Source organism: Perognathus longimembris, chromosome 2 (assembly GCF_023159225.1).
Source record: "Perognathus longimembris pacificus isolate PPM17 chromosome 2, ASM2315922v1, whole genome shotgun sequence".
NCBI lineage: Eukaryota > Metazoa > Chordata > Mammalia > Rodentia > Heteromyidae > Perognathus > Perognathus longimembris.
The window spans coordinates 135,540,503-135,568,299 of record NC_063162.1 but is presented as its reverse complement, the minus strand read 5'-3'; the positions used below and the strand labels follow the sequence as shown (position 1 = coordinate 135,568,299).

The following is a 27,797-nucleotide window of genomic DNA, read 5'->3' as shown; positions in this document are numbered from 1 at the left end:
AAAATGACCCTATAGATATTAAGCATATACCCTGGAGCTTGGGGGCCTTTTAAGCAGAATGAGACTCCCTTCTGCTGGAAAAAAACTTTTGAGCTGGGTGCTGGTGGCTCACGCCTGTAATCCTAGCTACTCAGGAGGCTGCGATCAGAGGCTCGAGGCTAGAAGCCAGACAGGCTGGGCAGGAAAGTCCGTGAGATTCTTTAAGAGGCAATTTACCATTAAAAAAACCCAACTGGAGCTGTGGCTCAGGTGGCAGAGCAGCGCTAGCCTTGAGCACAAAAGACCAGGAGCAGAGACCAGGCCCTGAGTTCAAGCTCCAGGACTGACACCTAAGGAAAAGAAAGAAAGAAAAGACAAGGGCTCATGGGTGACAGGTAAAACGTAGACGTCCACATGGCGCTCTCCATTCCAGGGTCCCGGCCCTTCAGGGTCACTTCCGGGAGGGGGCGGGGAGACAACGGGAGGCGTGCCGGGAAGGGGGCCGTTTGCGGCGCACCAGACGGAAGTGTGCCAAAGGCATCCGGATTGCCGCTTCCGGTCCGGCTAAACGCTGCTAAGGGCCGCGGCGTGGTTGGTGCCGTGCGGAAATAGGCTTCTCCAGCAAGCCAGCGGGCGCCGAAGCCCGAAGTGGGTTCCGGATTCAAGAGTCTGGATTACAGTGGAAAGATCGAGGGAGAGGGAGGGGGAAAAAAAAGACCAGGAACCCGAATACCACCTCTCCGCTGTTTCCGAGAGGGCCAACTTCCACGGGGGACCCCTCTGCCCTGGTAACGGCCGGAGAGGAGGAGATGGCGCCAGTCAGGGAGCGGCCGTGGCCAAGGCAGTGAGGAAGCGCGAAGGCGGAGCCGCCGACACCTGGGGAGAAGAATCGGAGCCGTCGCCGTCACTGCTGCCGCCGCCACCATGGAAGGTGCCAAGCCGACCTTGCAGCTCGTGTACCAGGCTGTGCAGGCGCTCTACCACGACCCCGATCCCAGCGGGAAGGAACGCGCCTCGTTTTGGCTTGGGGAGCTGCAGCGTTCGGTGAGGGGCCCGGAGGGGCCGAGCTGCGCCGCGGGGCCCGGGAGGAGCAGCACCCGAGCGCGGGGTCCCGAGCTCGACGGTCGGCCTCGCGAGGTTCTCCTTGGGGAGGAGCTGCGGCCGTGGGGTGGGGCTGCGAAGCTTAGCGGCGCTGTCGGGAATGGCCCTTTCCCCATCCCGTAGAATCGGATCTCTGAGTCCCGTGCTTCTCCCCGGTGGCACCGACCTGGCCCCCTCGTTTGAGTTCCATCCAGGCCACTGCCTCTTAGGCCGGGCGTGCTTTTGTGTTTTTGTCTTCCGTCCACTAAGTGCAACCCCAGTGCTTCTTCACCTTCCACTTAGAGATGCTGGTTCGTGGTCCAGTGTTGGCAGCTAGCAGTGATCTCCGCTTGTCGCCTTTACACCTCACTGCCGTTTGCGTACCAGTTTGGAGTCATTTATTCTCGAAGCTTCTCTGGCTTCCAGATTTGTAAACGTGATTTTTCTCCCTCGTTTTCGAGTGCAACGTAATATAAGGAAAACGGAGTTTTGGTTTCAGAAAAAAATCTTTATAGAGTTCTCGTTTTGCTTCTTATTGGCCCTCGAATCTTACTTTCAGGGAAATAGGGTTTTCATGTGTAGGTCTTTATAAGCTGTTTATAGCGGCCTGATTATTCCTCGTAACCGCGAGCGTTTGATGGAGTATTTGTCCTATCAATCTTGTGTTTCCTCTTGTATTAATATATACTTCCTTTAATGTTCACACTCATCTTTGCTGTGCTTTTTTTCTATGAGCGTGTGTAGTTGATGATCTTGATGACTTGGGTCCTAGATGTGTGCTTTATTAAGTATTTCGAAAATTGAAGGAGCATGTACAGACTGAACACTCATCTTTACCTTTTTTGTTGTTGTTGTTGGTAGTGGTGGTGGTGCTGCAGCCGCTGCCCCTGCCCCTTCCCCCTCTCCTGGTGATGGGGATCCAACCTTGGCAAGCATCCTGAGCTACAGCCCCACTCTCACCCCGTTATTTTATTTACTCACTTTCCCTTTTATCTGTTTAACTCATAATTGATACTTAAAGATGCTCTGATCTAATAAGTAAGCCCCCAGGTTTCAGGTACAAATGTTCTTTAACAAACTTTTCACCTTTGACTTTGGAGCCCAAAGTTCCTTGTTTACCTGTGGGAAAGCAAAGGAATAAGATTTCACTATAGGCTACCCAACTAAGTTATTCACATATGGCCTCATTTGTTAAATCTCTGTGTCCTGGGAGAGCTACAGTTCCCTGGTCTCAAAATAAAATAAAAACAGAAGAAATGCTAAACAATACTACAAAAGTCAGCTCTTCGTTATTAAACCTGCGAATGGTATGCACTTTAAAAATCAGTATTTAAGGGCTGGGAATATGGCCTAGTGGTAAAGTGCTTGCTTCGTGTACATGAAGCCCTGGGTTCGATTCCTCAGCACCACATATATAGAAAAGGCCAGAAGTGTCGCCGTGGCTCAAGTGGCAGAGTGCTAGCCTTGAGCAAAAAGAAGCCAGGGACAGTGCTCAGGCCCTGAGCCCAAGTCCCGGGACTGGCAAAAAAACAAAACAAAACATAAAATCAATATTTAAGTGCTTACCATGAACCCATGTCTGTGCTGGATATTGTTGGTATTTGGAAATGAAACAGACAAAAAAAAATCTGTGTTTACCACAGAGGGTAGTTGTGATGATTAAATGATGACAGAGAGCTCAGAGAAGTTCTTCATCATAGACTTTAAAGTGTTATTTAAATGTGATTCACTTTCCCCTCATTTTCCACTATTTTGTTACAACCTTACATCATCACTATCATTATTAACAGTCAGGGTCTCAACTGGAACAGATGACATACTTGACAGGATAATCTGTGGAGAGTATATTTTAAGTTGCCAGATAATGCTTCACAAGAAATGGTGTAATAACTTGTAGTCAAACTGTTAACAACCCTAGGAGGAGGGATAAAAGAGAATGGTTGTTTGGGTACCCTGAAGGGAATGAATGGTGATTTCTTTTTTGGTGAAGGACACAGCTAACCTGAGCTGCCCTATAGGGAAAGAGCTGCAAGAATTTTCCTGACTTTATACCCCTAGACTCTTCAGTTTCTTGCTGAGATTCCCTATTGATAAACTAGACAGAAGCCAGGGCACCTGTTGCTGCATCTATACAGGTCAGCCAACTTGAGCAGAAAAGGTAGTAGAAAAAGATCTACACATTGTTTTAGGTAACTTCGTTCAGCATTTGCATTTACAATTCAGCTAAGACTTTGCCCTTCTTGATTCCGTTACTTCATTTTCTTCAGCTACCCAGTCACACCGTCACATTCTGGATCTTGTCATTACTGATAAGTCACCAACCCTCCAAATCACTTATTCATACTTAATGCTCTGATAACAGTCTACTGTGCTTTCTTTTCTTTCTTTCTTTCTTTCTTTCTTTCTTTCTTTTTTTTTTTTTTTTTGGTTGTTGGTTTTTTAAAACCAGTTTACAGGCTTAGGACTCTCATCCCCATGCTAGCAATTTTTTTGAAATATTTTAATCAAAATTTAAACTTTTTACTTGTAAAACCTAAAAACAGATTGTATAACTAGTGATAATCAGCAGCTTTAACATTTATTGGGATATTTGAATACCTACAGTGATCCATTCCCAAATCTTTGTCAGTAGTAAGTATCCTCTTTGCATGTTGAGACTGTACCTGTTTTCTCTTTTGTCCCAAGGAAGCATTTAAATGGGGAGTCCACCATCTTTCGGAGAATTCTCTATCTAATCTCACTTGGTTCTTTGCTACCTAATTATCTTACATCCCTTGATCCTTACTAGGCACTGCCCTAGGGAATTTCCTTCACTTTAGAATGTTGGAGCTACTGATTCCTGAGTCACATACTTTATTTGGGATTACTCTTCTTTTTTTTTTTTCTGGTGGATAATTGAGAAAGGCACCTTCACTTTTTTCTTTATTTTCTTTATTATTTCTCCTCCTCTCTTCCTCTCTCCTTTTCTTCCTTCCTTTCCCCTTTCTCCCCTCCCTCCTCCTGTCTTTCCTTCTCTCTTCTCTATTGCCCCTTTCTCTATCCTGTTATTGTCTTCCCAACAGCTTTATTCCCCCCACTGGAATCACTTGTACCTTGAGGAGAATACTCTAGTTTTCTGCTTGAGGATTATAAACTGAGACCAGACAGTAGAATTCACCATTAAGTGTATAGACTTTAATCTTCTAATTTTATTTGTGTTTTTTTTTTTTTTGTTGTTGTTGTTGTTTTTTGGCCAGTCCTGGGGCTTGGACTCAGGGCCTGAGCACTGTCCCTGGCTTCTTTTTGCTCAAGACTAGCACTCTGCCACTTGAGCCACAGCGCCACTTCTGGCTGTTTTCTGTATTTGTGGTCCTGGGGAATTGAACCCAGGGCCTCATGTATATGAGGCAAGCACTCTTGCCACTAGGCCATATCCCCAGCCCCTTCTAATTTTATTTAATAATCCTATCCTTAGCCATGTCTTTCTGTTCAAGAGGCTATAGCCCATCTATTGTATCAGTCTTTATTTTTCTTTCTTTCTTTTGGTGGTCGTGGGGCTTGAACTCAGGGCCTTGATGTTGTTCCAGAGCTTTTTCACTCAAGTCTAGTCTGCCACTTTGAGTCACAGCTCTACTTCCTTTTTTGGGGGGGGGTCGGGCAGGGGGGAGAGAAACAGGAGAAAACAAGGACAGGGTGATATTATTCGAAAAGAAATGTACTCATTACCTTACTCATGTAACTATAATCCTTCTGTACATCACCTCTACAGTAAAATAAAATGTAAAATAATTATAAATAATAAAATTGTTATAGAAAGAAGTTATAATTCTATAGTCAGGTTATGATTATAGTACATCTTGATCATTGTCACCCCTTACATCATTCTGCTCCTTTATTTCTCCTCCTATCCCTATCCTTGATTTCCTTAGTTCATTTTTTTGCATAATTTACTTTGAATACAATGACTGCATTTACTCACCCTTCCTCCTTCCATTCATGTGCCCCTCTTATTGTCCTCCCCCACCCAAAACATGTTTCTACTTCCTGGTATTCATTTTGATAAACAGTTCATTAGTTGTTCAGAAGAGTTACATTTTGGACTCTTCCTTTAAGTATACCATCTTTTAGTCATTTTGTGTTGTATGCCTAAAACCCTGCATATGTTATCATGTATGTTTATATTTTAGGTCTAGTTTCCACATATGAGAAAAAATGTGTCATTTATCTTCCTGAACCTGTCTTTACATAATTTTTTTCTAGTTCCATCTAGTTCTCTACAAATAAAACTTTTTAATAAATGAGTATAAAATAGCCATTTTCTGAATAAGCTTAATTCATACTTCTAAACTTTCCACCAACATTTTTGGGACCTATAGCCAGTCCAGTCATATTCTCTGTGACAGATTTTTGTCAATAACTTCAAAGTTTTTAAATTTAAGAAAAAATTGTGCTGGTCTTGGTGCTTGAACTCAGGGCCTGGGGCACTGTTCCTATGGTTCAAGTGGTAGAGCACTAGCTTTGAGCATAGAACGCTCAGGGACAGTGCCCATGCCCTGAGTTCAAGCCCAGAACAGGTGCATGCGTGTGCGTGCACACACACACACATACACAGAAAATAGAAAAACGAGACCTGTTAAAATTGTTTTAGGAAGAGGGGGAAGGGGTAAGAGAGTGATAGAGGGGATGGTCTTGACTGAAATACATTGTATGTATGCATAGGAATGTCACAGTGACACTCCCCTGTAAATAATGTACGTGAACAAAAATGTCAAATAAAAATAAGATAAACCAATAAATATGTAAGCTATAGAAGGAAAGACAATCTCTGTTTAGGTGTAGTACTAATTATAGTACTCACTTGTAGTAAGTGTTACAGTTCTCTACTTTTAGAGACAATGTAGATTAGAGGGTATTTCAAAAGTTTTATAGTTTAATCTGGAAACTGAAAAGGCATGATAAAAAGCATAAATCAGATGACAGTAAGGCTTTAAAGGACTCGAGTGGCATTATCCTGTATGATACATAACATGCTTATGGAAATTTTAAATATTGTGCCATGGATATCAGTCGATTTTCTAATTCTTTTCTCCCTTTAGATGTGTGTGTGTGTGTGTGTGCGTGTGCGTGTGTGTGTATGTGTGTACGTGTGTACATGTACTAAGGTTTAGACTCAGGGCTTTGGACTTGCTCAGCTTGCTTGTTCATCTTGTGTTTTAGTGATGTCCCTATTTCATGGCTTTTGGTGATTATTTTGGAGATGGAATCTAATGAGCTTTTCTGTCCATGTTGTCCTTGAACCACTATCTTCCATATCTTGTCTACCTGAGTAGCTAGGATTATAGGTGCCAGCCACTGGCACCTAGATTCCCCGTCAGAATGTCTTGACTGTTTAACTTTTTTTGCCAGTCCTGGGCCTTGAACTCAGGGCCTGAGCACTATCCTGGCTTCTTTTTGCTCAAGGCTAGCACTCAGCCACTTGAGCCACAGTGCCACTTCTGGCCAATTTCTATATATGTGGTGCTGAGGAATTGAACCTAGGGCTTCATGTATATGAAGCAAGCACTCTTGCCACGAGGGCATATTCCCAGCCCTGTTTAATTGAATTCTAATATCTAAAATCTTTGGTTTTTCTTTAGCAGTTATAGTTAGTGATTCAATTTCATTTATTTTTGTGTTCTAGTCAATATTACATGTACCACGTTTTGTTTATTAATTTATCCATAGATAAATACTCTGTTTGGCCATTGTGACCAATAATACTGTGAACATGGGTATACAAATGTATGTTGGAGTATCTAATATCAATTTTTTTGGATATATACCCAGAAGTGAAATTCCTAGGTCACATAGTAATTCCATGTTTGAGGGTCTTTTTTTTGGTCTTTTTTTGTCAGTCATGGAGCTTGAACTCAAGGCCTGGACACTGCCCTTGAGCTTTTTTTGCTCACAGCTAGCGAGTGCTCTATCACTTTGAGTCACAGTGCCACTTCTGATTTTCTGGTGGTTAATTGAAGATAAGAGTTTCACGGGCTTTGAACTGTGATTTTAATATATGTTTTAGATCGGCAGTAAAATTTTATGTGGCTTGTATGTAGTGTTATAAAACTTGCACATATAGGTGGAAATAGAGATCAGAGATGAAACACATTTTTTCTGCTGGGCATGGTGGCTCACGCCTGTTACTCTGGAGACTGAGATCTGCAGAACATGGTTCAAAGCCAGCCTGGGCAGGAAAATCCGTGAGATTCTATCTCCAGTTAACCACCAACCAGAAGGCCAGAAGAAGAGCTCCAACCTTGCACAAAAAAAGCTCACAGGGCTGGCCTAGTGGTAGAGTGCTTGCCTCACATACATGAAGCCCTGGGTTCAATTCCTCAGCAGTACTTATATAGAAAAAGCCAGAAGTAGCACTGTGGCTTAGTGGTAGAGTGCTAGCCTTGAGCAAAAAGAAGCCAGGGACACTGCTCAGGCCCTGAGTTCAAGCCCCAGGACTGGCAAAAAAAAAAAAAAAGAGAAAAAGACAGATATTTTCTGGGATTTTGGCTTTCAGGAAGCCCTTACCTAGATAACCTATTTGCTCCAGTTGAAACGGTTGCTGATGCCATTTTCTACTTTTAAAGCAGAGTTGACTAGTGTAATGAAATTAGTAAGATCCACACTGAGGCAATCATTAGTCTTAAAAAATTTGGATAAAATATCTGCCTACCATTTTATATGTAACCAGCAGAACAAAATTGAGCCTAAGTTCATTTGACAGATGTCATAATTGTCTCAGAAGCATAGGGATCTCCTCAGAAATTGGAGAGACCACAGTGTGTAGTGCTGGCCTTTGGTCTTATCAGTTACTTCCTTTGAGATAAGATCGAACAGTGCATAAAAGCGATAGTCTTCTGAAGCCTTGGAGAATGAAAGTATTTCTTCTGAAATCCTAGGGCTATAATTTCAAGAATTGGTTTTGGCTAAAATCTTTTCCCTCCCATGGGAGACATTTTTTTTGTTCAGTTACAGTGGAGATGGCTTTGAAAGTTTAGATTAGCTGGATCTGTCACTGTATATAAGCTCTTTTTCCTTCTAGACAAGCCCCCCCCCCTTTTTTTTAAATGTATAAAGGATATTTGAGAATCTGAAAGCTTGTAAGGTATTTTATGATTATTTTTATTTTACACCTGACTTTGGAGTTTGAATCATTTGCTTATTTCCTGTGATGACTTTGTTTTATTTCATCATGGTTTCTATATCTCAGGCTACCTTGCAAAAGCAAATTATTATTAATTTTTTTGCCAGCCCTGGGCCTCATGTATACGAGGCGAGCACTCTTGCCACTAGGCCACATTCCCAGCCCCAAAAGCAAATTATTTTGAGAAGTATCTTTAGGTAATGATTATCTTGTGCGTACCTCAGCACATATATATATATATATATATATATATATATATATATATATATATATATATATATATAAATTGTTGTTGTTTTTGCCAGCCCTAGGGCTTGAACTCAGGGCCCGAGCACTGTCCCTGGGTTCTTTTTGCTCAAGGCTAGCACTCTACCACTTGAGCCATAGTGCCACTTCTGGCTTTTTCTGTTTATGTGGTGCTGAGGAATTGAACCCAGGGCTTCATGCATGCTAGGCAAGCACTCTACTGCTAAGCCACATTTCTAGCCCTCGGCGCATATATATATATATATATTTATTTATTTATTTATTTTATGGCCAGTCCTGGGCCTTGGACTCAGGGCCTGAGCACCGTCCCTGGCTTCCTTTTTGTTCAAGGCTAGCACTCTGCCACTTGAGCCACAGCGCCACTTCTGGCCGTTTTCTGTATATGTGGTGCTGGGGAATTGAACCCAGGGTCTCATGTTATACGAGGCAAGCTCTCTTGCCACTTGGCCATATCTCCAGCCCCTCAGCTTATATTTTTAATAGCCTTTTTAAAACATTTTTCTCTCAGTGTCCAAGTAAACTGTCAGCAAGTAATTTTTGTAACATCTAACTATGTCTCCAATGCACAAAAGAATTACATAGAACTTAAGACAGTTGATAAGACAATTGATTAATCAGTCCTGGGGTTGTACCTCAATGGTAGAATACTTGCCTACCTAGCATTCTAGAAGTGTTTTTTTGTTTTGTTTTTTTTGTTTTGTTTTTCAACTCCGGTCCTGGTCTTGGAGGCTGTCCTTGAGCTCTTTTGCTCAAGGTAGCACTCTACCACTTGGAGCCACAGCACCACTTCTGATTTTCTGGTGGTTAATAGAGCCTCACAGACTTGCCTGCCTGGGCTGGCTTTGAACCTTGATCCTCAGATCTCTGCCTCTGGGAGTAGCTAGGATTATAGGCTTCGAAATCTGTCTTTCATTTACCAGACCCTTCTCCAAAAAAGTCATTAAAAATTGGGGCTGGGAATATATATGGCCTAGTGGCAAGAGTGCTCAGCACCATATATATAGAAAAGGCCAGAAGTGGCGCTGTGGCTCAAGCGGCAGAGTGCTAGCTAGCCTTGAGCAAAAAGAAGCTAGGACAGTGCTCAAGCCCCAGGACTGGCAAAAAAAAAAAAGCCATTAAAAATTACTAGATTTTTCGTTTTTTTTTTCACTTGGGAAAGTCAGCTTTTCTAGCTCTGTATCACATGTTTGAAGGGCATGTATCAAAAATAATTTTGTTTGGAATATACTTTTCTTTTTTTAAGTTCTGCTTACATTGATGTAGCCCCCACCCATAGTGTACTATAGTAAATGTATCATTCCCCGATTTACAAGTTTAAAAATGCTACAACCTGATACTTTAATGTTGCTTTTGGGTTCTCATTGAATATCTACTCCAAAGTTTCTGTTGTTCTGTTTGCCAGAGCTCTCAAGTCCTTTGTGAAGTATTTTAACTAGTTATGCTTAATTTAAGAAGATTTTGAGTAGGGTAAACTAGCTGCTGTAATCTAATTCTTGGCAGCTAATGACTCCCTCCTTATCTGGGTGTGTGCTTATGTTGAGGCCTGGTCAGTGATTTTGGTAGGTTTGGCAATTTTAGAAATGTTGGAGTCATAGAGTAACAGAATACCATTAAAAAAAAAAAGAAAAAGGAAAAGGAATAGTACTTTTCTGGTCTGTTGGAGGGATAATGAAGGATTTAGAGCATGTTTGAGAAAGGATTTCTGCGACATAACCTACCCTGTGCATAACATAGCCATAGATATAGCTTTTGAAAAGAAAAGACTGACAGGAAGCTCTGTTCTACTGCATTGTGAAATGGGAGATTGGAATTAGATGTTTAAATGGAAAATGTTCTCGTTGCAGCCTCTTTGAAATGAGCTGCTAGTGGGAGCTGCAGCTTCCTCCTGCTGACTAAGCCCCAGGCTTCGGTTGAGATGGTCCTTTGAAATGTGGAGCTTAGTCCAAGCTTGGATTTCAGTGGGTAGCACCTGACATCTGTGGCTAGAAAGTCCTATAAAGTGTAAGTGCTTTATTCTCTCCTTGTAAAGAATTATTTTTCCTTCCTTTACTCTTCCTTCTCTTTCTTTCTGCAGCTTAGCAAAGGGGGAGAATGGTGAGCAATGTACTATTGTGTCAAGGTTATCAGGATTTGGTTGTATTTTCTTTGGCTCAGTTACCAAAACAAAACTGCTTGTTACTTTTTGGATGTCAGCAATTCTTCTCACCTTCCTTTTGAATTCAAAATTTAAAAAAATGATAAATTATGTCCTTTTAAGATTTAGTGTTGGCAATATCATAATGGGTAATTTGATTAATTGGCTAATGGTATTGGAGTTTGAACTCAAGGACCTTGTGTTTGCTAGGTTGCTTTGACACTTGGTAATGCTTCCAGCCCTTTTTGCTTTAGTTATGTCTTAGATAGGGTCTTGCTCTTTTGCTCAGTTGTTTGGACCATTATCCTTACTTAGTCCTCCTATTTATACCAGTCTTGTATCTAGGATGTTAGATGTGAACTTCCTTGTTGAATTTTTTTTTAAATTTTATTTTATTGTCAAGGTGATGTACAGAGGTGTTACAGTTATATGCATAAGGTAGTGAGTATATTTCTTGTCAAACTTGTTACCCCTCCATTTTTCTCTCAGCTCCCCCCCCCCCCCCCCAGCTTCCTCCCCAGATGGAATTTTGTCATGACTTTATTCTGGCTGGCCTCAAATCATTATTTTTCAGATCTCTGCCTTACTTTCTTTTTGCTTCATGTGTCACACTTTAATATGTACTTTGTAAAGTTTCTGTATTTGGGGAGATGTAGAGATAATTAATTTAAATTTTTTTTAAAGCTTTTTATCTTAAGCTTTGAAGAAAGCTTTCAATCTCTTGGAAAATGTGAACAAAGACCCTAGTAATTACACAACAAAGTTTTACCGTTTAACTGAGAGTCAAGGGTATAATGATAGTAAGGTAAAAGAACTTAGTCTTGCTAGATATCTTTTCTTTCTTCTTTTTTTTTTTTTTTGGCCAGTCCTGGGGCGTGGACTCAGGGCCTGAGCACTGTCCCTGGCTTCCTTTTGCTCAAGGCTAGCACTCTGCCACTTGAGCCACAGTGCCACTCCTGGCCGTTTTCTGTATATGTGGTGCTGGGGAATCGAACCCAGGGACTCATGTATACGAGGCAAGCTCTCTTGCCACTAGGCCATATCCCCAGCCCTGCTAGATATCTTTTCTAAGTTGGCCGTGTTAGATTTATATTAGAGAATAATTCAAACTAAAATTTGGTTTATCCTATGAAATCAGTAATTGTGATTTGTGTTTACTAACTTATTTGTCAGTGCTTCCCATATTAGCCTTTTTTTCTTCTTCAGGTACTTGGGATTGAACCCAGGTCTTTAGCTGCTAGATAGGTACTTTACTACTGAGCTACATCCTCCCCCCCCCCCCCCCCCCCCGCCCCAGTAGACTATCTGGAAGAGTTTTGAAGTTTCCTTAGCATACAACTGGTAGGCTGTATAGAAGTAATGGCCGACAGTCTCATCCATTTTCTGCTTATATAGGAAAGGTTCTTAAAAGATAGCCAAAGATAATGTATGTTCTGGGCACAGTGTTAAGTAGATAAGTCTTTTTTTTTTTTTTTTTTGCCAGTCCTGGGGCTTGGACTTAGGGCCTGAGCATTGTCCCTGGCTTCTTTTTGCTCAAGGCTAACACTCTACCACCTGAGCTACAGTGCCAATGTTGGCCTTTTCTATTTATGTGTTGCTGAAGAATCAAACCCAGGGCTTCATGCATGCAAGGCAAGCACTCTACCGCTAAGCCACATTCCCAGCCTGCCATTTTTTTTTAAAGTGCCAGTCCTAGGGTTTGAACTCAGGGCCTAGGCTCTCCCTGAGCTTTTGTGCCCAAGCAAGCACTTTACACTTGAGCCACAGTTCCACTTCTGGTTTTTTGGCAGTTAATAGGTGATGAGTCTCCCTGACTTTTTTCGCCAGGCTGGCTTTGAACCATGGTTCTCAGATCTTGGCCTTCCGAGTAGCTAGGATTCCAGGTGTGGGACACTAGCACCTGGTGTAAATGGTTTTTGTTTTTACTTATGTATACAGCTTAAGCAATCAATAATATCATCAAGACATAGAACATTCTATTAATTCAATAGATTGCTAGAACTTCTTCCCAGTAAATCTGTTTTTGTTCCCCCCTAAAGCATTCTTGTAACTTATATCACCATAGATTACCTGTTTAAAAGAAGTAAGTTCTAGTAAAATTCTTAAAACTACAGCTTACCTATACTTATACCTGCTCCTCCTACCTTATATCCACCCCTAAGAAATCTGCTTTCTGTCTAGAGATTTGCCTATTCTGGACATTTCACATAGATGGAATTGTACAGTTTGTGATACTTTGTGATTGACTTCTTTCCTATAGTATGTTGTTTTCAAGGCTAGTACATGCTGTAGTATGGGTCACTTTTATTCACACACCCCTTCCCTCCAGTACTGGGGATCAAACCCTAGAGCACTGAATGTACCAGATAAGCTTTGTACCACTAAGCTATATCCACAGCTGACTTCAGTCCTTTTTCTGGCTGAATAATAATCCATTCTATTTATACATTACACATTATCCATTTATTTGTGAATAGTTGGAGTACTTCCATTTTTCCACTATTGTAAATAATTATGAATTAAATATTTCTATGTAGTTGTGAATTTTCTAGGTTGTATCATAACTGGTTTTAACCTTTCAAGAAAGTGCCATCCTGTTTTCCAAAACAGCCATAATATTTTACATCAGTGATGTATGGATTCATGTCTTCCCACACCTTCATCAGTACTTCTTGTCTTTTTCATTATAGCATTCCTGGTGAATATGAAGTGATGTCTTATTTGGTTTTGATTTTATTTCCTGATGACACATTGTGTGTGTGTGTGTGTGTGTGTGTGTGTGTGTGTGTGTGTGTGTCAGTCCTGAGGCTTGAATTGGGTGCTGTCCTTATTTGGTTTTGATTTTATTTCCTGATGACACATTGTGTGTGTGTGTGTGTACGTGTGTGTGTGTGTGTGTGTGTGTGTGTGTGTGTGTCAGTCCTGAGGCTTGAATTGGGTGCTGTCCTTGAGCATTTGTGCTCAAGGCTAACACTACCAGTTGAGCCACTGCTCCCCTTCGGGCTTTTTTTGATGGTTAATTGGAGATAAGAGTCTCACAGTCTTTCCTGGCTGGGCTGGCTTTGAACTGTAATCATCAGCTATCAGCCTCCTGAGTAGCTAGGATTATAGACATGAGCCACCAGTTCCTGGCTGCAAATCATATTTGTAAGTGCAATAATATCTCTGTGTGTGTGTGTGTGTGTGTGTGTGTATTAAACATTAGAATTTGAATGTGGCTTGTTTGGCTTACTTGTTTGGCTAGCACTTTCCCACTTGAGCCTTGCCTGTCGTTCATGCCTTTTGCTGGTTGTTGTTGTTGTTGTTGTTATTATTATTATTATTATTTTGCCAGTCCTAGGGCTTGAACTCAGGGCCTGAGCACTGTCCCTGGCTTCTTTATGCTCAAGGCTAGCACTCTACCACTTGAGCCACAGAGCCATTTCCGGCTTTTTCTATATGTTTGGTGCTGAGGAATTGAACCCAGGGCTTCATGTATACAAGGTGAGCACTTCACCACTAGGCCATATTCCCAGCCTCTTGCTGGTTATTTTGGAGAGAGTCTTACGGACTTTTCTTTCTGTGCTGGCTGGCTTCAAGCTATGTTCTTCCAAATATTACTTGAGCAGCTGGGATTATGACTGTGAGTCCCTGGTGCCTGACTATATGTCTTTTTTCTTTTTTGGGGGGGCGGTGGGGGGAGGTCAGTTGTAGAGCTTGAACTCAGGGCCTGGTGCTGTCCTTGAGCCTCTTTGTGCTCAAGGCAAGAGCTCTACTACTTGAGCCTCAAGTGCCACTTCTGGTTTTTGAGTGGTTAATTGGAGATAAGAATCTCCAGGGATTTTCTGGCTGGCTTCAAACTGTGATCCTCAAATCTCAGGTTCCTGAGTAGCTAGGATTACAGCTGCAAGCCACAGATGTCCGGTTCTGACTAAATGTCTTAATGTACCTCCTTTAGAGAAATGCCTACTCAAGTCCTTTGGTCCTCTGTCTTTTTTTTTTTTTTTTTCCCCTTTTGGCAGTATTTGGGTTTGAATTCAGGATTTCACACTTGCTAGGAAGAACTGTTATCCTAATGATCTCTTGGCTAGAATTTCAGATGTGAGCCACTACACCCAGCTTGGATCTAGAATTGTTTGACTTTTTCTCCCCCCCTTCCCCCCAGTGGTACTAGTAATTGAACCCAGTGCCTCCTGCTTACTAGGCAGGTGTGTACCACTGAGCAACACTCCTCAACCCTGCCTGTGAGTCTTGTGCCTTAGGGACATGCGTTGCATTTTCTATTTGTCTTCTACAGCTTAAGGCATAGTTGAGTAGAGGACAAGGGTCCAATAATTTCCTCCCCTTCCTCACACCAGCTAAGTGCCAGCTCAGGCTACACCTCTAAAGGAAGTTTTCTCTTATCTCCTGTCCTATTTCCTAGTATCTGTGGACAAGAGCCTCAGATTCTATATGATCATGCTAGTGCATACTGTTCTTCCTTTAGCAATTTTTTAGGAACTTTAGTTGAACGGTTATTGTTGTTGTTTGGTTTTGTTTTGTTTGGTTGTTGAGCTTAAACTCAGGGCCTGGGAACTGTCCCTGAACTTTTTAGCTCAAGGCTACTGCTCGGGCTGGGAATATGACCTAGTGGCAAGAGTGCTTGCCTCCTATACATGAAGCCCAGAGTTCAAATCCCCAGCACCACATATATAGCGCCAGAAGTGGCGCTGGCTCAAGTGGCAGAGTGCTAGCCTTGAACAAAAGGAAGCCAGGGCCAGTGCTCAGGCCCTGAGTCCAAGGCCCAGGACTGGCAAAAAAATAAAAAATAAAAATTGATTCTTATTTAAGGCTAGTGCTCTATGACTTTGAGTCACAGTCTCACTTATGGTTTTCTGGTGGTTAATTGGAGTTCAGAGTCTCAAGGCCTTTCCTGCCTAGGCTGGCTTTGAACCATGATTCTTAGATCTCAGCCTCCTGAGTAGCTAGTATTATAGGTGTGAAACTATTTAGTTCAGGTTTTATTGTCCAGTGCTCTGTCTGTGTACCTTTCTGTCTACTGTAGATCAGCTAGAGCTTTCCTTCTATATCCATGGAAGTGGTCTGTCCTTACATTTTAGTTCTCTTGGTTACCCTGGGGCCATGGTTTTCGGATGCTTTTAAGAAATGAGTTTGTTGGGCTGGGAATATGGCCTAGTGGCAAGAGTGCTTGCCCCCTATACATGAAGCCCTAGGTTCGATTCCTCAGCACCACATATATAGAAAAAGCCAGAAGTAGCACTGTGGCTCAAGTGGCAGAGTGCTAACCTTGAGCAAAAGGAAGCCAGGGACAGTGCTCGGGCCCTGAGTTCAAGGCCCAGGACTGGCAAAAAAAAAAAAGAAATGAGTTTGTGAATGATAAGAAAGTAAAACATGCTTTGTTACGGAGTGTAGTGGTGGAGGAGAGAGAAGAGGTGAAGAAATATGGTCAAAATGGTTTGCATGTATGAAAAGAGAACAATGAAACATGTTGAAATTGTTTTAAGAAAAGGGAAAGGGATAACAAGTGGTTGAGGTATGAGGCTGACGAGGATATAATGTCATACTTTGTGGAAATGTCACAAAATCTTCCTTTACAACTGATGCACGCTAATAATTAGTTTGTATTAGATTTGTTTTATGTATTGTTAACTCGAAAGTAGTGTTCTTTCAGCTTTTCTATATCTTAGGTGAATATAGAGCTTCATTCTATTTTTCACTTTTTTTTCATCCCACAAGACATTATTGCTTTATATAATCAATGCTTACTGAGGCTTATACATACATATAGCTGTAACATTGCTCTTTGTTCTTTCTTGATTTTTATGCTTCCATCCTGGATTCTTTTCCTTCTGCTTGAAGAACATCTTTTAATATTTTTTGAGGGGGTGAGACAATCTTAAAATGTCTTTATTTTGTTCAGTTTGGAAGGATATTTTTACATAAAATAACCATTGGTGGTTATTTTCAGTACATTGATGGTTTTAGATTTTCATTGTTTCTCTTAAGTAGTTAACTATCATCCTAATTTCTGTTCTTTAAAAGTAATAACATGGGCTGGGGATATGGCCTAGTGGCAAGAGTGCTTGCCCCGTATACATGAGGCCCTGGGTTCAATTCCCCAGCACCACATATATAGAAAATGGCCAGAAGTGGCGCTGTGACTCAACTAGCAGAGTGCTAGCCTTGAGCAAAAAGAAGCCAGGGACAGTGCTCAGGCCCTGAGTCCAAGCCCCAGGACTGGCCAAAAAATAAAAAATAAATAAATAAAATAAAAATAAAAGTAATAACATTTTTTAATCTGGATTTTCCTTTGTCTTTTTTTTCTTTTAAACAGTGTTACAGTGATGTGTACTTTCTGTTGTTATGGTGTCTTTTATCAGTTTGGAAATATTTCAGTCATATTCATTCATTCATTCATTTTTGCCCATCCCATCCTGGGGATTGAATTCAGGGCCTGGGCACTGTCCTTGAGCTTCTTGTGCTCAGGGCTGTCACTCTACCACTTGAGCCACAGAGCCATTTCTGGCCTTTTCTGATTAGTTTATTGAAGATAAGATTCTCAGGGCCTTTCCTGCCTGTACTGGCTTTGAGCCACAACCCTCAAAATCTCAGCCTCCTGAGTAGCTAGGATTACAGGTGTGAGCCACTGGTGCCTGGCCAGTTATTATTTTTAAATAGTGCTTCTTACCCATTTTCTTTTTTTCTTATGTAAATTCAGTTGTAAATATTTAATTTTGCATATGTTTACTTGAAATTTTCCTTACTCTTTTTTTTGGGGGGGCGGGGGTTTAGTTGTAAGGCTTGAACTTAGGTCCCAGGCACTGTTCCTGAGCTCTTTTTGTTCAAGGCTAGCACTCTACCACTTTGAGCTGCAGTGTTACTTTCAGTTTTCTGGTGGTTAATTGGAGATAAGAGTCTTACCACTTTCCTGCTCAGACTGGCCTTGAATCCCAATCTTCAGATCTCAGCCTCCCCAGGAGCTAAGATTACTTAGCTACTGAGCCACCAGCACCCAACTTTTCCTTATTATTCCTATCCTTTCTTGACTTTATGTTTCAGTTTTGCTATTTTCTGTTAACCCTTTTTCTGGCATAGCATTCTGGATTGTCTGGTGTTCTCCAGCTTGTCTTCCTTCTTAACTATATTGTAACTTCATGGAAATAAATTGTAGACTTTATAATGTATACCTGTAATAGTATTATATAACATATGGTTTATATTCAGAGTTTTCTAATTACTTCAGCTGTAGGCACTTGAGCGGTGCCCACAGCCCTGTGCTTTGCTTTTAAAGTTGCAGCTTTTAAAAGTTTGTGGTGGCTCATAGCTATTCTGTAGGCAGATATAGGAAGATGATGAGTTCAGTGAGTTCAAGGCCAGCCTGGGCTACTTAACAAGACTAATTTCTCTTTCACAGACTGTAGTTATTTTTTCTCAGATAACAAGACTTGTGTGAGAAAAATAACTAAAGCCTGTGAAATACTCACTTGAATTAAGATATCTTTTCTGCTATTCTATGAAGTAAAAAGATTGAAATGTAGGACTTTTGAGACCAATATGAAATAAGTGTGTTTATTTATAGATACATTAAAACAGCCGCATTCAGTTCTCAGGGTGAACAAAGCTTATTCAAGTGAGAAAAAAGTAGAAACATCCATCTTGGAGATATGGTTAGAAGTTACAGAGTAACATTGTTGGTTTAATAAAAACTTTAAGATATTTTTTCTTCATGCCTTCCCCCTACACTTCATGTTGCTATCCTTCAAGATTATGTGTTAGATTCAATAGCTGGTTCTCAGACTTTCAGTAAAATGAGTCAGAGTAGGCAATACTTTAGTTGAATAGGGCCTCTGTGACACTGTAGTTTGATATATTGGCTGAATCAGCACATAATTTTGCTTGTCAGATTTTCCTCCATTGTGTTTTGGTTTGCTTATATAATGAAGTGTGTCATTAAAGTTACTTAAGAGAAATATTCTTTAAGATACCTCTGGTTTACTTTCAGGTCCATGCATGGGAGATTTCTGACCAATTATTACAGATCCGACAGGATGTGGAATCATGCTATTTTGCTGCACAGACCATGAAAATGAAGATTCAGACCTCATTTTATGAGCTCCCTACAGACTCTCATGCCTCTTTACGGGACTCATTGCTAACCCATATCCAGAACTTGAAAGACTTGTCACCTGTCATTGTAACGCAGGTAAGTCTTTTCTCTTAGGGAAAATTTGTAAGGCCATTTGAATTTATCACCTTTATTTGGATTAACTTTGTAAGGTCATGTAAGATAATGTTATCATAGATGCATTGTTACATTCTTGAAAGTGTTTCAACATGAGCTAGTGCCTCATGCCTGTAATCCTAGCTACTCAGGAGGCTGAGATCTGAGGATTCCAGTTTGAAGCCAGCCAAGACAGACAAATATCTGAGAGTCTTTTCTCCAGTTAAGCAGAGAAAAGCCAGAAGTGGAAGTGTGGCTCCAGTGATAGGACATTAGCCTTGAGTAAAAAATGCTAAGGGAGTGATCTGGCCCTGTGTTCAAGCCCCTGTAGCAACACATCAAAAAAGTGCATCAGAGTGAAAATTTTAATTTTCCACACTTGGGCCAAGGTATCTTTTCTGCCGTTTTATGTTATACTAAAGATTCAAATGTAAGCTTGCTGAGATCAATATGAAATAAATATTCCTATTTATAGGTATATGAAAACATATAATTCTCAGAGTGAACAAAACTCATTTAAGTGGGGGAAAAGTGATTATTAGGTTTCAAACTAATCTCAAAAGTCTGAAAGGTAGAGAGAAAGGTCAATGTATTTTTTCACTGGGATGTATGCAGTCTCTAAGCCTCTACTATTAAAATTGCAGATGACAATGTTTTTATACTATACTGAGTCAGGCATCTACATAGTTACCTTGTTAAAAAGTTCTATCTGGGAAGATTGACTACTGAAGCTTAATGCATAAAGTAGTAAACTAGAGCAAGGATCTTTTCCCCTTTAGACCTGGAAATATATTAGAAAGGAAAACAGGAAGCCTCTGTAAATACATACATGTGTTCTCTGCCTGGCATAGAAATGTCCCTGCAGAGGAGGCCTTTGCATTAAGATTTCAGGATGAGAGATAGAAAGGTGAAATGGTATTTTGGGACTGAGTCAGAGGTCTGACTTTGTCAATAGCTTTGACCTTTTAGCAAAGTACAATTTATGTGTTCATGAAATTCTGTGGTATTAGCAAATAAAAGTAACTATTGGGGGGCTGGGAATATGGCCTAGTGGCAAGAGTGCTTGCCTCGTGTACATGAAGCCCTGTGTTCGATTCCCCAGCACCACATATACAGAAAACGGCCAGAAGTGGCGCTGTGGCTCAGGTGGCAGAGTGCTAGCCTTGAGCAAAAAGAAGCCAGGGACAGTGCTCAGGCCCTGAGGTCAAGGCCTAGGACTGGCCAAAAAAAAAAAGTAACTATTGGGGCTTGGCATTGTGGCTTATGTCTGTCATCCTAGCTACAGAGGAGATGTAAATAGAACATCTTGTTCTAGTTGAAGGAATGGCTCATTGGTAGAGTGTCAGCCAGTGAACGAAAACATCAAGTATTGAGTTTGGGTTCCAGTCTTGGACAAAAAGAGAAAATAGGAAGACATGGTCTAGGATGGTTCAGGCCAACAAACATGTTAGACCTTGAAAAAAAACTGAAACAAAAAGAGCTGGGGACATGGCTCAAGTGATAGATCACTTACTACTTTGCAAGTGTGAGTTTCTGAGTTCAAACTCTAATACCACCAAAAAAGGTAAAGATATTTTCTAAGGAAGATCTGTAGTCTTATCATTTTTACTAGGCTTAATTTTATGTTACTATTATATTTTTTGGCTTTCCATTTTAAAAGATTAGTCATCCAACCTCAGCAATTTGTAGGTAACCTGGAAGAGTTTTCATGGCAGATAGTTAGAGATAGGGGAAAGAAAAAGATAAGGGAAAAGACCGTCTTAATTGTCATACTGTTTGGAAGAAGTTTAGCTTGTTTTCAGTTAGCATTAGTGGAATCCTATTTTTGTTCCATGTATTCTGTTGGTTTATTCACTTTCTCTTCTTATTCAGCTGGCTTTAGCAATAGCAGACCTTGCCCTACAGATGCCTTCCTGGAAAGGGTGTGTACAAACATTGGTGGAAAAGTAAGTCATTTTTGTTGGAAGTATATTAGAACTTGAAATTACCATTAAGCTGCACAGAGACATTTGTTAGCATAGCTATGTATTTAATTATTTCCCTAACCTGTTAACATAGAGCCATATATTACTAACTTCTGTTAAAGAAAATCACTTAGTATTGAAATACTACAGAAATACATCATGTAGGATAAAAGAGGAAATATTGTCATGTGAGGTACATACACACTTTCTTCCCCTCTCACCTCTTTAATTAACAATAGCAAAGTCTTTTGTTATCTGTGTATTATTCCTACTGACATCAGAAATGTTGTAAAGCTATCATTGTATTGAAGATTATGTTAAATTGAAGATTGTTGTTGGGTTTTATTTTCTGTCATAGGAACTATTCTTTCCAGGTACATAGAGCCTGCCATTTTGCATGAAGACTTTCCCTATGGATATTTGTTTATTTTAAATGGCTGGAACTTAACCCAGGACCCTATGCTATGCAAATGTTATACTGCTGTCCTATATCCCCAACCCAGATAACCTTAATATTTGCTTGCATTTAGCCTTTGCTTGGGAATTAATTTATATATTGTGGTAGTGCTATAAGGCTTGAACACAGTCTCTGGGTACTGTTCCTTAGCTTTTTCACTCTACACTGGTGCTCTACTTCTGGCTTTTTGCTAGTTAATTGGAGATAAGAGCTTCACAGACTTGTGCCTGGGCTGGTTTCAAACCATGATCTTCAGATCTCTGTCTCTTGAATAGCTAGGATTATATGTGGGAGTTACTGGTTCCTAACTGGGAAATTATTTTTGTAATCAAAGTAGATATATATTTTTAAAATCTCCAAATAGAGTATGGTTTAAAATACTTACATGGATAATTTGTATTTTAGGAAAATTTTTATTAAAAAAAAGCACAAGCTTCTTGAAAAATTTTTCAGTGTAGAAATTTCAGAGTTCAAAGCAAACATCATCTTCTATGGTTATTTTACACATTGTACATAAGCATTGTTAATAACTGGTTAAAGTCCCCCTAGATTTCACTTTATTGTCTTAAAACAAATAAGTACATATATTTTTATAAGACATGCATAGCCATATTTAACATGTTTCATATGCCTTTTTTAGTTAAAACATCATGGTCACTTTTTCATGACATAGGTACCACTTTCATTGCTAATGACTATAGGTATGATCCACTGAGTATCTGTAACCTTTGTAATTCTACCTAATAATGGAGGACATTTATGTTTTCCATCATTTTGCTATTATAAAAATACTGCAGTACATATCTTTGTTTTTGCCTATTTTTTGTGTGAAAGTGAAATTGCTGAGACAAAGATTAAGTGACTTGAAATTTTAATTGGAAGACATTCTAGATACTGTTCTAAAAGATTACATCTGTAGCGTAAGTTCCTGTGACCAGCTGTGTCTCATACCTATAATCCTAGCTACTCGGGAGACTGAGAACTGAGGATCCCAGTTTGAAGCTAGTCTCAGGGAGGTTAACCTCCTTCCTGGAGGTTAATCTCAAATTCGCCACTGAAAGGCTGGAAGTGAACCTGTGCTCAAGTGGTAGAGTGCTATTCTTGAGTCAGAAAGCTAAGGGATAGTGAGTGCCCAGGCCCCGAGTTCAAGCAACACACACACGGATTGCATATTTTTTTTCTCAACAATAGTGGGAATGATGCTTTGTTATGGGCTAGACTGATGACTGTTATCTTTGAGATTTCATGTTTTCTGGCTCTTAATAATTTAGGAAATATAAATACCTTTCTCCTTTCTTTTCTAGATATAGCAATGATGTAACTTCTCTGCCTTTTTTGCTGGAGATCCTTACAGTGTTACCTGAAGAAGTACATAGTCGTTCATTACGGATTGGAGCAAACCGCCGTACAGAAATTATAGAAGACTTGGCCTTCTATTCTAGCACAGTAGTATCTCTATTGGTAAGTTTGAAATAGTTGCTGTAGGACAGAAATCATCATGGTGATTATTTTGTAATCCAGTTAGATTTTTTGTGAAATACCTTTCTTTGCAAAATTTAGCAGTGATAGTATACTGGCAATTATGTAACACTTGATCACATAGAATATTTCCAGACTTTTTACTTCTTCATAATCCAGAGGTTGATGATATCTCATTCTATGACAGCAGAAGTACATTAGAGTTAACTGTTAACTCAGAATTTGAACTTAGGCTTCTGATCATATGTCCTACTGTTCATTTACCAATTCATGCTAGCTGGTTTATTTTCTATTAATTCAACAAGCTGTTGCTTTTGTTGTAGCATGAAGGCCATGCTAATGGAAGTGTGATCCTCTCATAAAGATACATTGAATTTATATGGGGGGGGGAGCTTGAACTTGGAGCCTGGGTGCTGTCTCTGAAATTTTCTATTCATGGCTGGTGCTCTACCACTTTGAGCCACAGTTCTACTTTTGATTTTCTGATGGTTAATTGGTGATAAAAATCTCACGGACTTTCCTGCCCAGGCTGACTTTTAACCACAATCCTCAGGTCTCAGCTTCCTGAGTAGCTAGGATTACAGGTGTGAGCCATCAGCACCTGGCAATAAATTGAAATTCTGATAGGGAAGTAGTAGTCTTTACCTTTTGAGTAATATTAGAGTTATACATTAGCTAATACCACATTTTTTAAAAAATGAAATATGATTAAGTTCCTTTTGATTAGTTGTCATTGTTAATATTTTATGTAGACTAGAAGTGGCCAATTTATGGTATATGTACCTTTTTTAAAAGTAATAAATTAGTACTACATATTTGGTTACATATTGTCCAGGTTGACTATATCAGCAGAATTTAGTTTTCACAGAGACCATATGGCCTGCAAAGCCTAAAGTATCTCTAGCTAGCTTTAACTGCAAATGTCTATTGATTGCTAAACTAGATGATACTAAATTGATTATCTAGCCCAGTTTTAGATCCCAGTTTTAGATCTTTTTTCCCCCCTTTTGGTTCTGGGGATTGAAGCTAGGGTCTTATACATGCTCAGTGAACACTCATCTCTGAGCTTTATACTCACAGCACAGCTCATTTCTGGATCTTTATAGTCTAGCTTAACTTTCTCAGTAATGTGGTTAGAATAGATTATTTTTCAGGGATTGTTCAGTGTGTCTGCAACTTACATATCTTTTTCCTTGTTTTGTTTTTTGCTAGTCTGGGGCTTAAACTCAGGGCCTGACACTGTCCCTGGCTTCTTTTTGTTCAAGGCTAGCACTGTACCACTTGAGCCACAGCACCACTTCCGGCTTTTTCTATGTATGTGGTGCTGAGGAATTGAACCCAGGGCTTCATGTACACGAGGCAAGCACCTCTACTGCTAGGCCATATTCCCAACCCCTTATATATCTTTTTGTTTGAAAGAACAAATTTGTTAAATTATGTTCCATTTGGTGTTAAAATGAAATGAAAGTTATTTTAAGTGAAGTTTATGTTTAGTTTTTAAATTGGTCATTTTTTTGAAGAGATAGAATTGTAGAAAATTAGAAAATATACAAAGCAATCGTATTTGAACCACTTGTTTATGTATATTTTGTTGGGGATTGAACCCAGGGCCTCCTGTACTAGACAAGTGCTCTACCACTGAGCTATAACTCTCTCTCTCTCTCTCTCTCTCTCTCTCTCTCTCTCTCTCTCTCTCTCTCTCCCCACCCCCCCCTTTTTTTGTCAGTCGTTGAGCTTGAACTCAGGGCCTGGGCTATCCCTGAGCTCTTTCACTCAAGGCTAGTGTCAAACCACTTTGAGCCATAGCTTCACTTCTGGTTTTCTATTGGCTAATTGAAGATAAGAATCTCACAGACTTTCCTGCCCAGGTTGACTTTGAACCACAGTCCTCAGATCTCAGCTTCCTGAGTAGCTAGGATTACTGATGTGAGCCACCAGCGCCTGGCAATTTCTTTATTTTTTGAGATTGGTTCTCACTATGTTGCCTAGGTTAGTTAGTAAAGAACTCTTGAGCTTAAGTGATCCCCTTGCACAGCCTCCTGGACTGCTGCAACTGTAGGCATTCCATATCAATAGCTATTGCTAACCCTGTGATACATATCCTCTATAAATATATCTCTTTATGAACATATATATACATCTTTCAGGCCATGTTTACATTTCCCCAGTTGATTTTAAAATATCTTTCAGCCAGGCGCTCATGACTCACGCCTATAATCCTAGCTACTTGGGAAGCTGAGAATGGAAGTATCATAGTTTGAAATCAGTCTAGGCAGAAAAGTTTGAAAAACTCTTTCTCAGCCATAGCTGGGCTTAATGATGTTTGCTTAGCATCCTAAACTATGTGGCTGAGATTGGGAGGATCATAGTTTCAGGCCAGCCTATGCAGAAAAATCTGAGAGATTGCCATGGAGAGAAGCTGGAAACAATGGCATGTGTTTATTATCCAGCAGGGACAGGAACCCTAAAATAGGTGGTTCATGGCCCAGGCATGTGCTTGGACAGGAAGTGATTGCCTATCAAAAATAATCAGCAAATCAGGACTGAAAAATTGAAGTTATGACTCAAGTTATAACTCACTAAACATGTTTTGAGAAACAAAAGTCTGCACTGGAGGTGTGGCTTAGTGTTAGAATACTGGCCTAGCAAGCAAAAGGTTCAAACTCTAGTACCACTACCCCACCAAAAAAAAATTCCTTTACAGAGTTTTTGCAAACAATATCCGGTTGAGAATAGCACCTTGTTTTGGTTTTATAGGTATAGCTCTCCTTCCTCTTCCTTTCTTATAAAGCTTCTACTATCTTTATTTCATCTAATTGGAAGTTATATCCAAAGCAGTCTTCTTGGTGAGGGAGAATTCCTTGAAAGTGTTAGCTCTTAGTGCCGTAAAGCATCCATCATATGTAATTCATTCTCTACCCCCATTGATAATGGTAATAACTATATACCATCTTTAGCTACATCATCACTAAGACATTTTTCTTTAGGATTTAATTCTTTCCCAGGATTGAGAAAGCTGAGAGGCCTGATGGGTTAATTTAAAAATGTTAAACAGTTTTGGCTAAAATAAAATGGTATGCAATGTCTTACCAGAAGATGTATGATATGGAGGTGTGACTTACACTAGAACACCTGTCTAGAAATTGTGAAGACTTAAATTTAAACTCCACTACTGAAGAAAAAAAAAAAAAAGAACAAGTTGGGCACTGGTGGCCAATGCATGTAATTTTAGCTACTCAGGAAGCTGAATTCTGTTTCAAAGTCAGTCTGGATGGAAAGTCCATGATACGCTTATCTCCAATTAACCACTAAGAAACAAACCAGAAATAAAGCTGTGGCTCAAGTGATAGAGTGCTAGACTTGAGCAAAAAAGCACAGAGGCCTGGCCTAGGCCCTGAATTTAAGCCCTAGTAGCTGCACACACAGACACACAAAAAACAAGTAAACAAGGTGGAAGATACATGATCTGTAGCTGACATGCATTAGTCATTAGGGTGGACCACTAGAACTTGAAATTAGGCCTAGACACTTCCTGAACTTTTTTTCTTTTTTCTTTTTTTGCTCAAGGTTAGTGCCACTTGAGCCATTAACTCCAGTTCTGGCTTTTTTTTTAGTTTATTGGAGATAAGAGTCTCACCAACTTTTCTGCTTGGGCTGGCTTAGAACCATAATTCTCAGATCTGAACCTCCTGAGTGGATGGCTAGGTTTATAGACATGGGCCACTGGCACCCAGCTTTGAGCCCCCCACCTTTTTTTTTTTTTCTCAAGGCTAGCACTCTACCACTTGAGCCACAGCACCACTTCTGGCTTTTTTCTGTTTTTATGTGGTGCTGAGGAATCGAACCCACGGCTTCATGCATGCAAGGCAAGCACTGTACTGCTAAGACATTTTCCCAGCCCTGCAAATTTTATTTTACAAACGGGAAAGTAAACTTTAAAAAGGGAAGACTCAGGCTGGTAATATGGCCTAGTGGCAAGAGTGCTTGCCTTGTATACATGAAGCCCTGGGTTCGATTCCTCAGCACCACATATATAGAAAATGTCCAGAAGTGGCGCTCTGGCTCAGTGGCAGAGTGCTAGCCTTCAGCAAAAAGAAGCTAGGGACAGTGCTCAGGCCCTGAGTTCAAGGCCTAGGACTGGCAAAAAAAAAAGAAAAGAAAAGATGAAAAGGGAAGACTCAAGGGCTGGGAATGTGGCTTAGTAGTGGAATGCTTGCCTAGCATCCATGAATCCCTGGGTTCAATTCCTCAGCACCACATAAAAACAGAAAAAAGTCAGAAGTGGTGCTGTGACTCAAGGGGTAGAGTGCTAGCCTTGAGCAAAAAAGCCAGGGACAGTGCTTAGGCCCTGAGTCTAAGCGCCAGGACTGGCAAAAAATATAATTAAATTAAAATTTAAAAAATGTGTGTGTGTGTGTGTGTGTGTGTGTGTGTGTGTGTGTGTGTGTGTGTGTATGATTTGTATAGTTGTAGCTTACTATATGAATACTTTTTTTTTTTTTTTTTTCCAGTCCTGGGCCTTGGACTCAGGGCCTGAGCACTGTCCCTGGCTTCTTTTTGTTCAAGGCTAGCACTCTGCCACTTGAGCCACAGCGCCACTTCTGGCCATTTTCTATATATGTGGTGCTGGGGTATTGAACCCGGGGCTTCATGTATACGAGGCAAGCACCCTTGCCACTAGGCCATATTCCCAGCCCCGATGTTTTGTTGTTTTTTTTGTTTTTTGTTTTTTTTTTTTTGCCAGTCCTGGGGCTTGGACTCAGGGCCTGAGCAAGCACTCTTGCCACTAGGCCATATCCCTAGCCCCTGAATACTCATTTTTCTTATTAACCTACTTGGATGTTTTAAATTCTAGTTGGTAATCTTTACCTTAATCAGTAATTTCATCCTGAAATATGAAAAGTATGATTTCAAAATAATATTTTACTCAGTCATTCCATATATGTCTTAGTATCCATTGACATTCTTTTGAATTCCTATTAGGAAGATAGAAAATAAATTGGCATTTAGAGTTTCCCAGGTACAAGATAAAGATTTAAAGCTGGGGCTGGGAATATGGCTTAGTTATAAAGTACTCGTCT

At 40.3% G+C, this 27,797-nt stretch overlaps 1 protein-coding gene across 2 annotated transcripts in view; it reads left to right on the top strand.

Moving 5' to 3' along the window:
* Window positions 1-352: 352 nt before the first annotated feature.
* The window catches only part of Tnpo3 (transportin 3), an 86,941-nt gene continuing 59,496 nt past the window's right edge, over window positions 353-27,797 (top strand). The window contains exons 1-4 of one of the 2 annotated variants that reach the window (XM_048340190.1): window positions 353-1,023; window positions 18,598-18,798; window positions 20,689-20,762; window positions 22,542-22,698. In XM_048340190.1, coding sequence (XP_048196147.1) covers window positions 904-1,023; window positions 18,598-18,798; window positions 20,689-20,762; window positions 22,542-22,698 — 552 coding nt within the window. In that variant the 5' untranslated portion in view covers window positions 353-903. Of the gene's footprint in view, window positions 1,024-9,930; window positions 10,484-18,597; window positions 18,799-20,688; window positions 20,763-22,541; window positions 22,699-27,797 lie in introns of those variants that run through there. The other variant, XM_048340191.1, reaches the window with a different exon arrangement.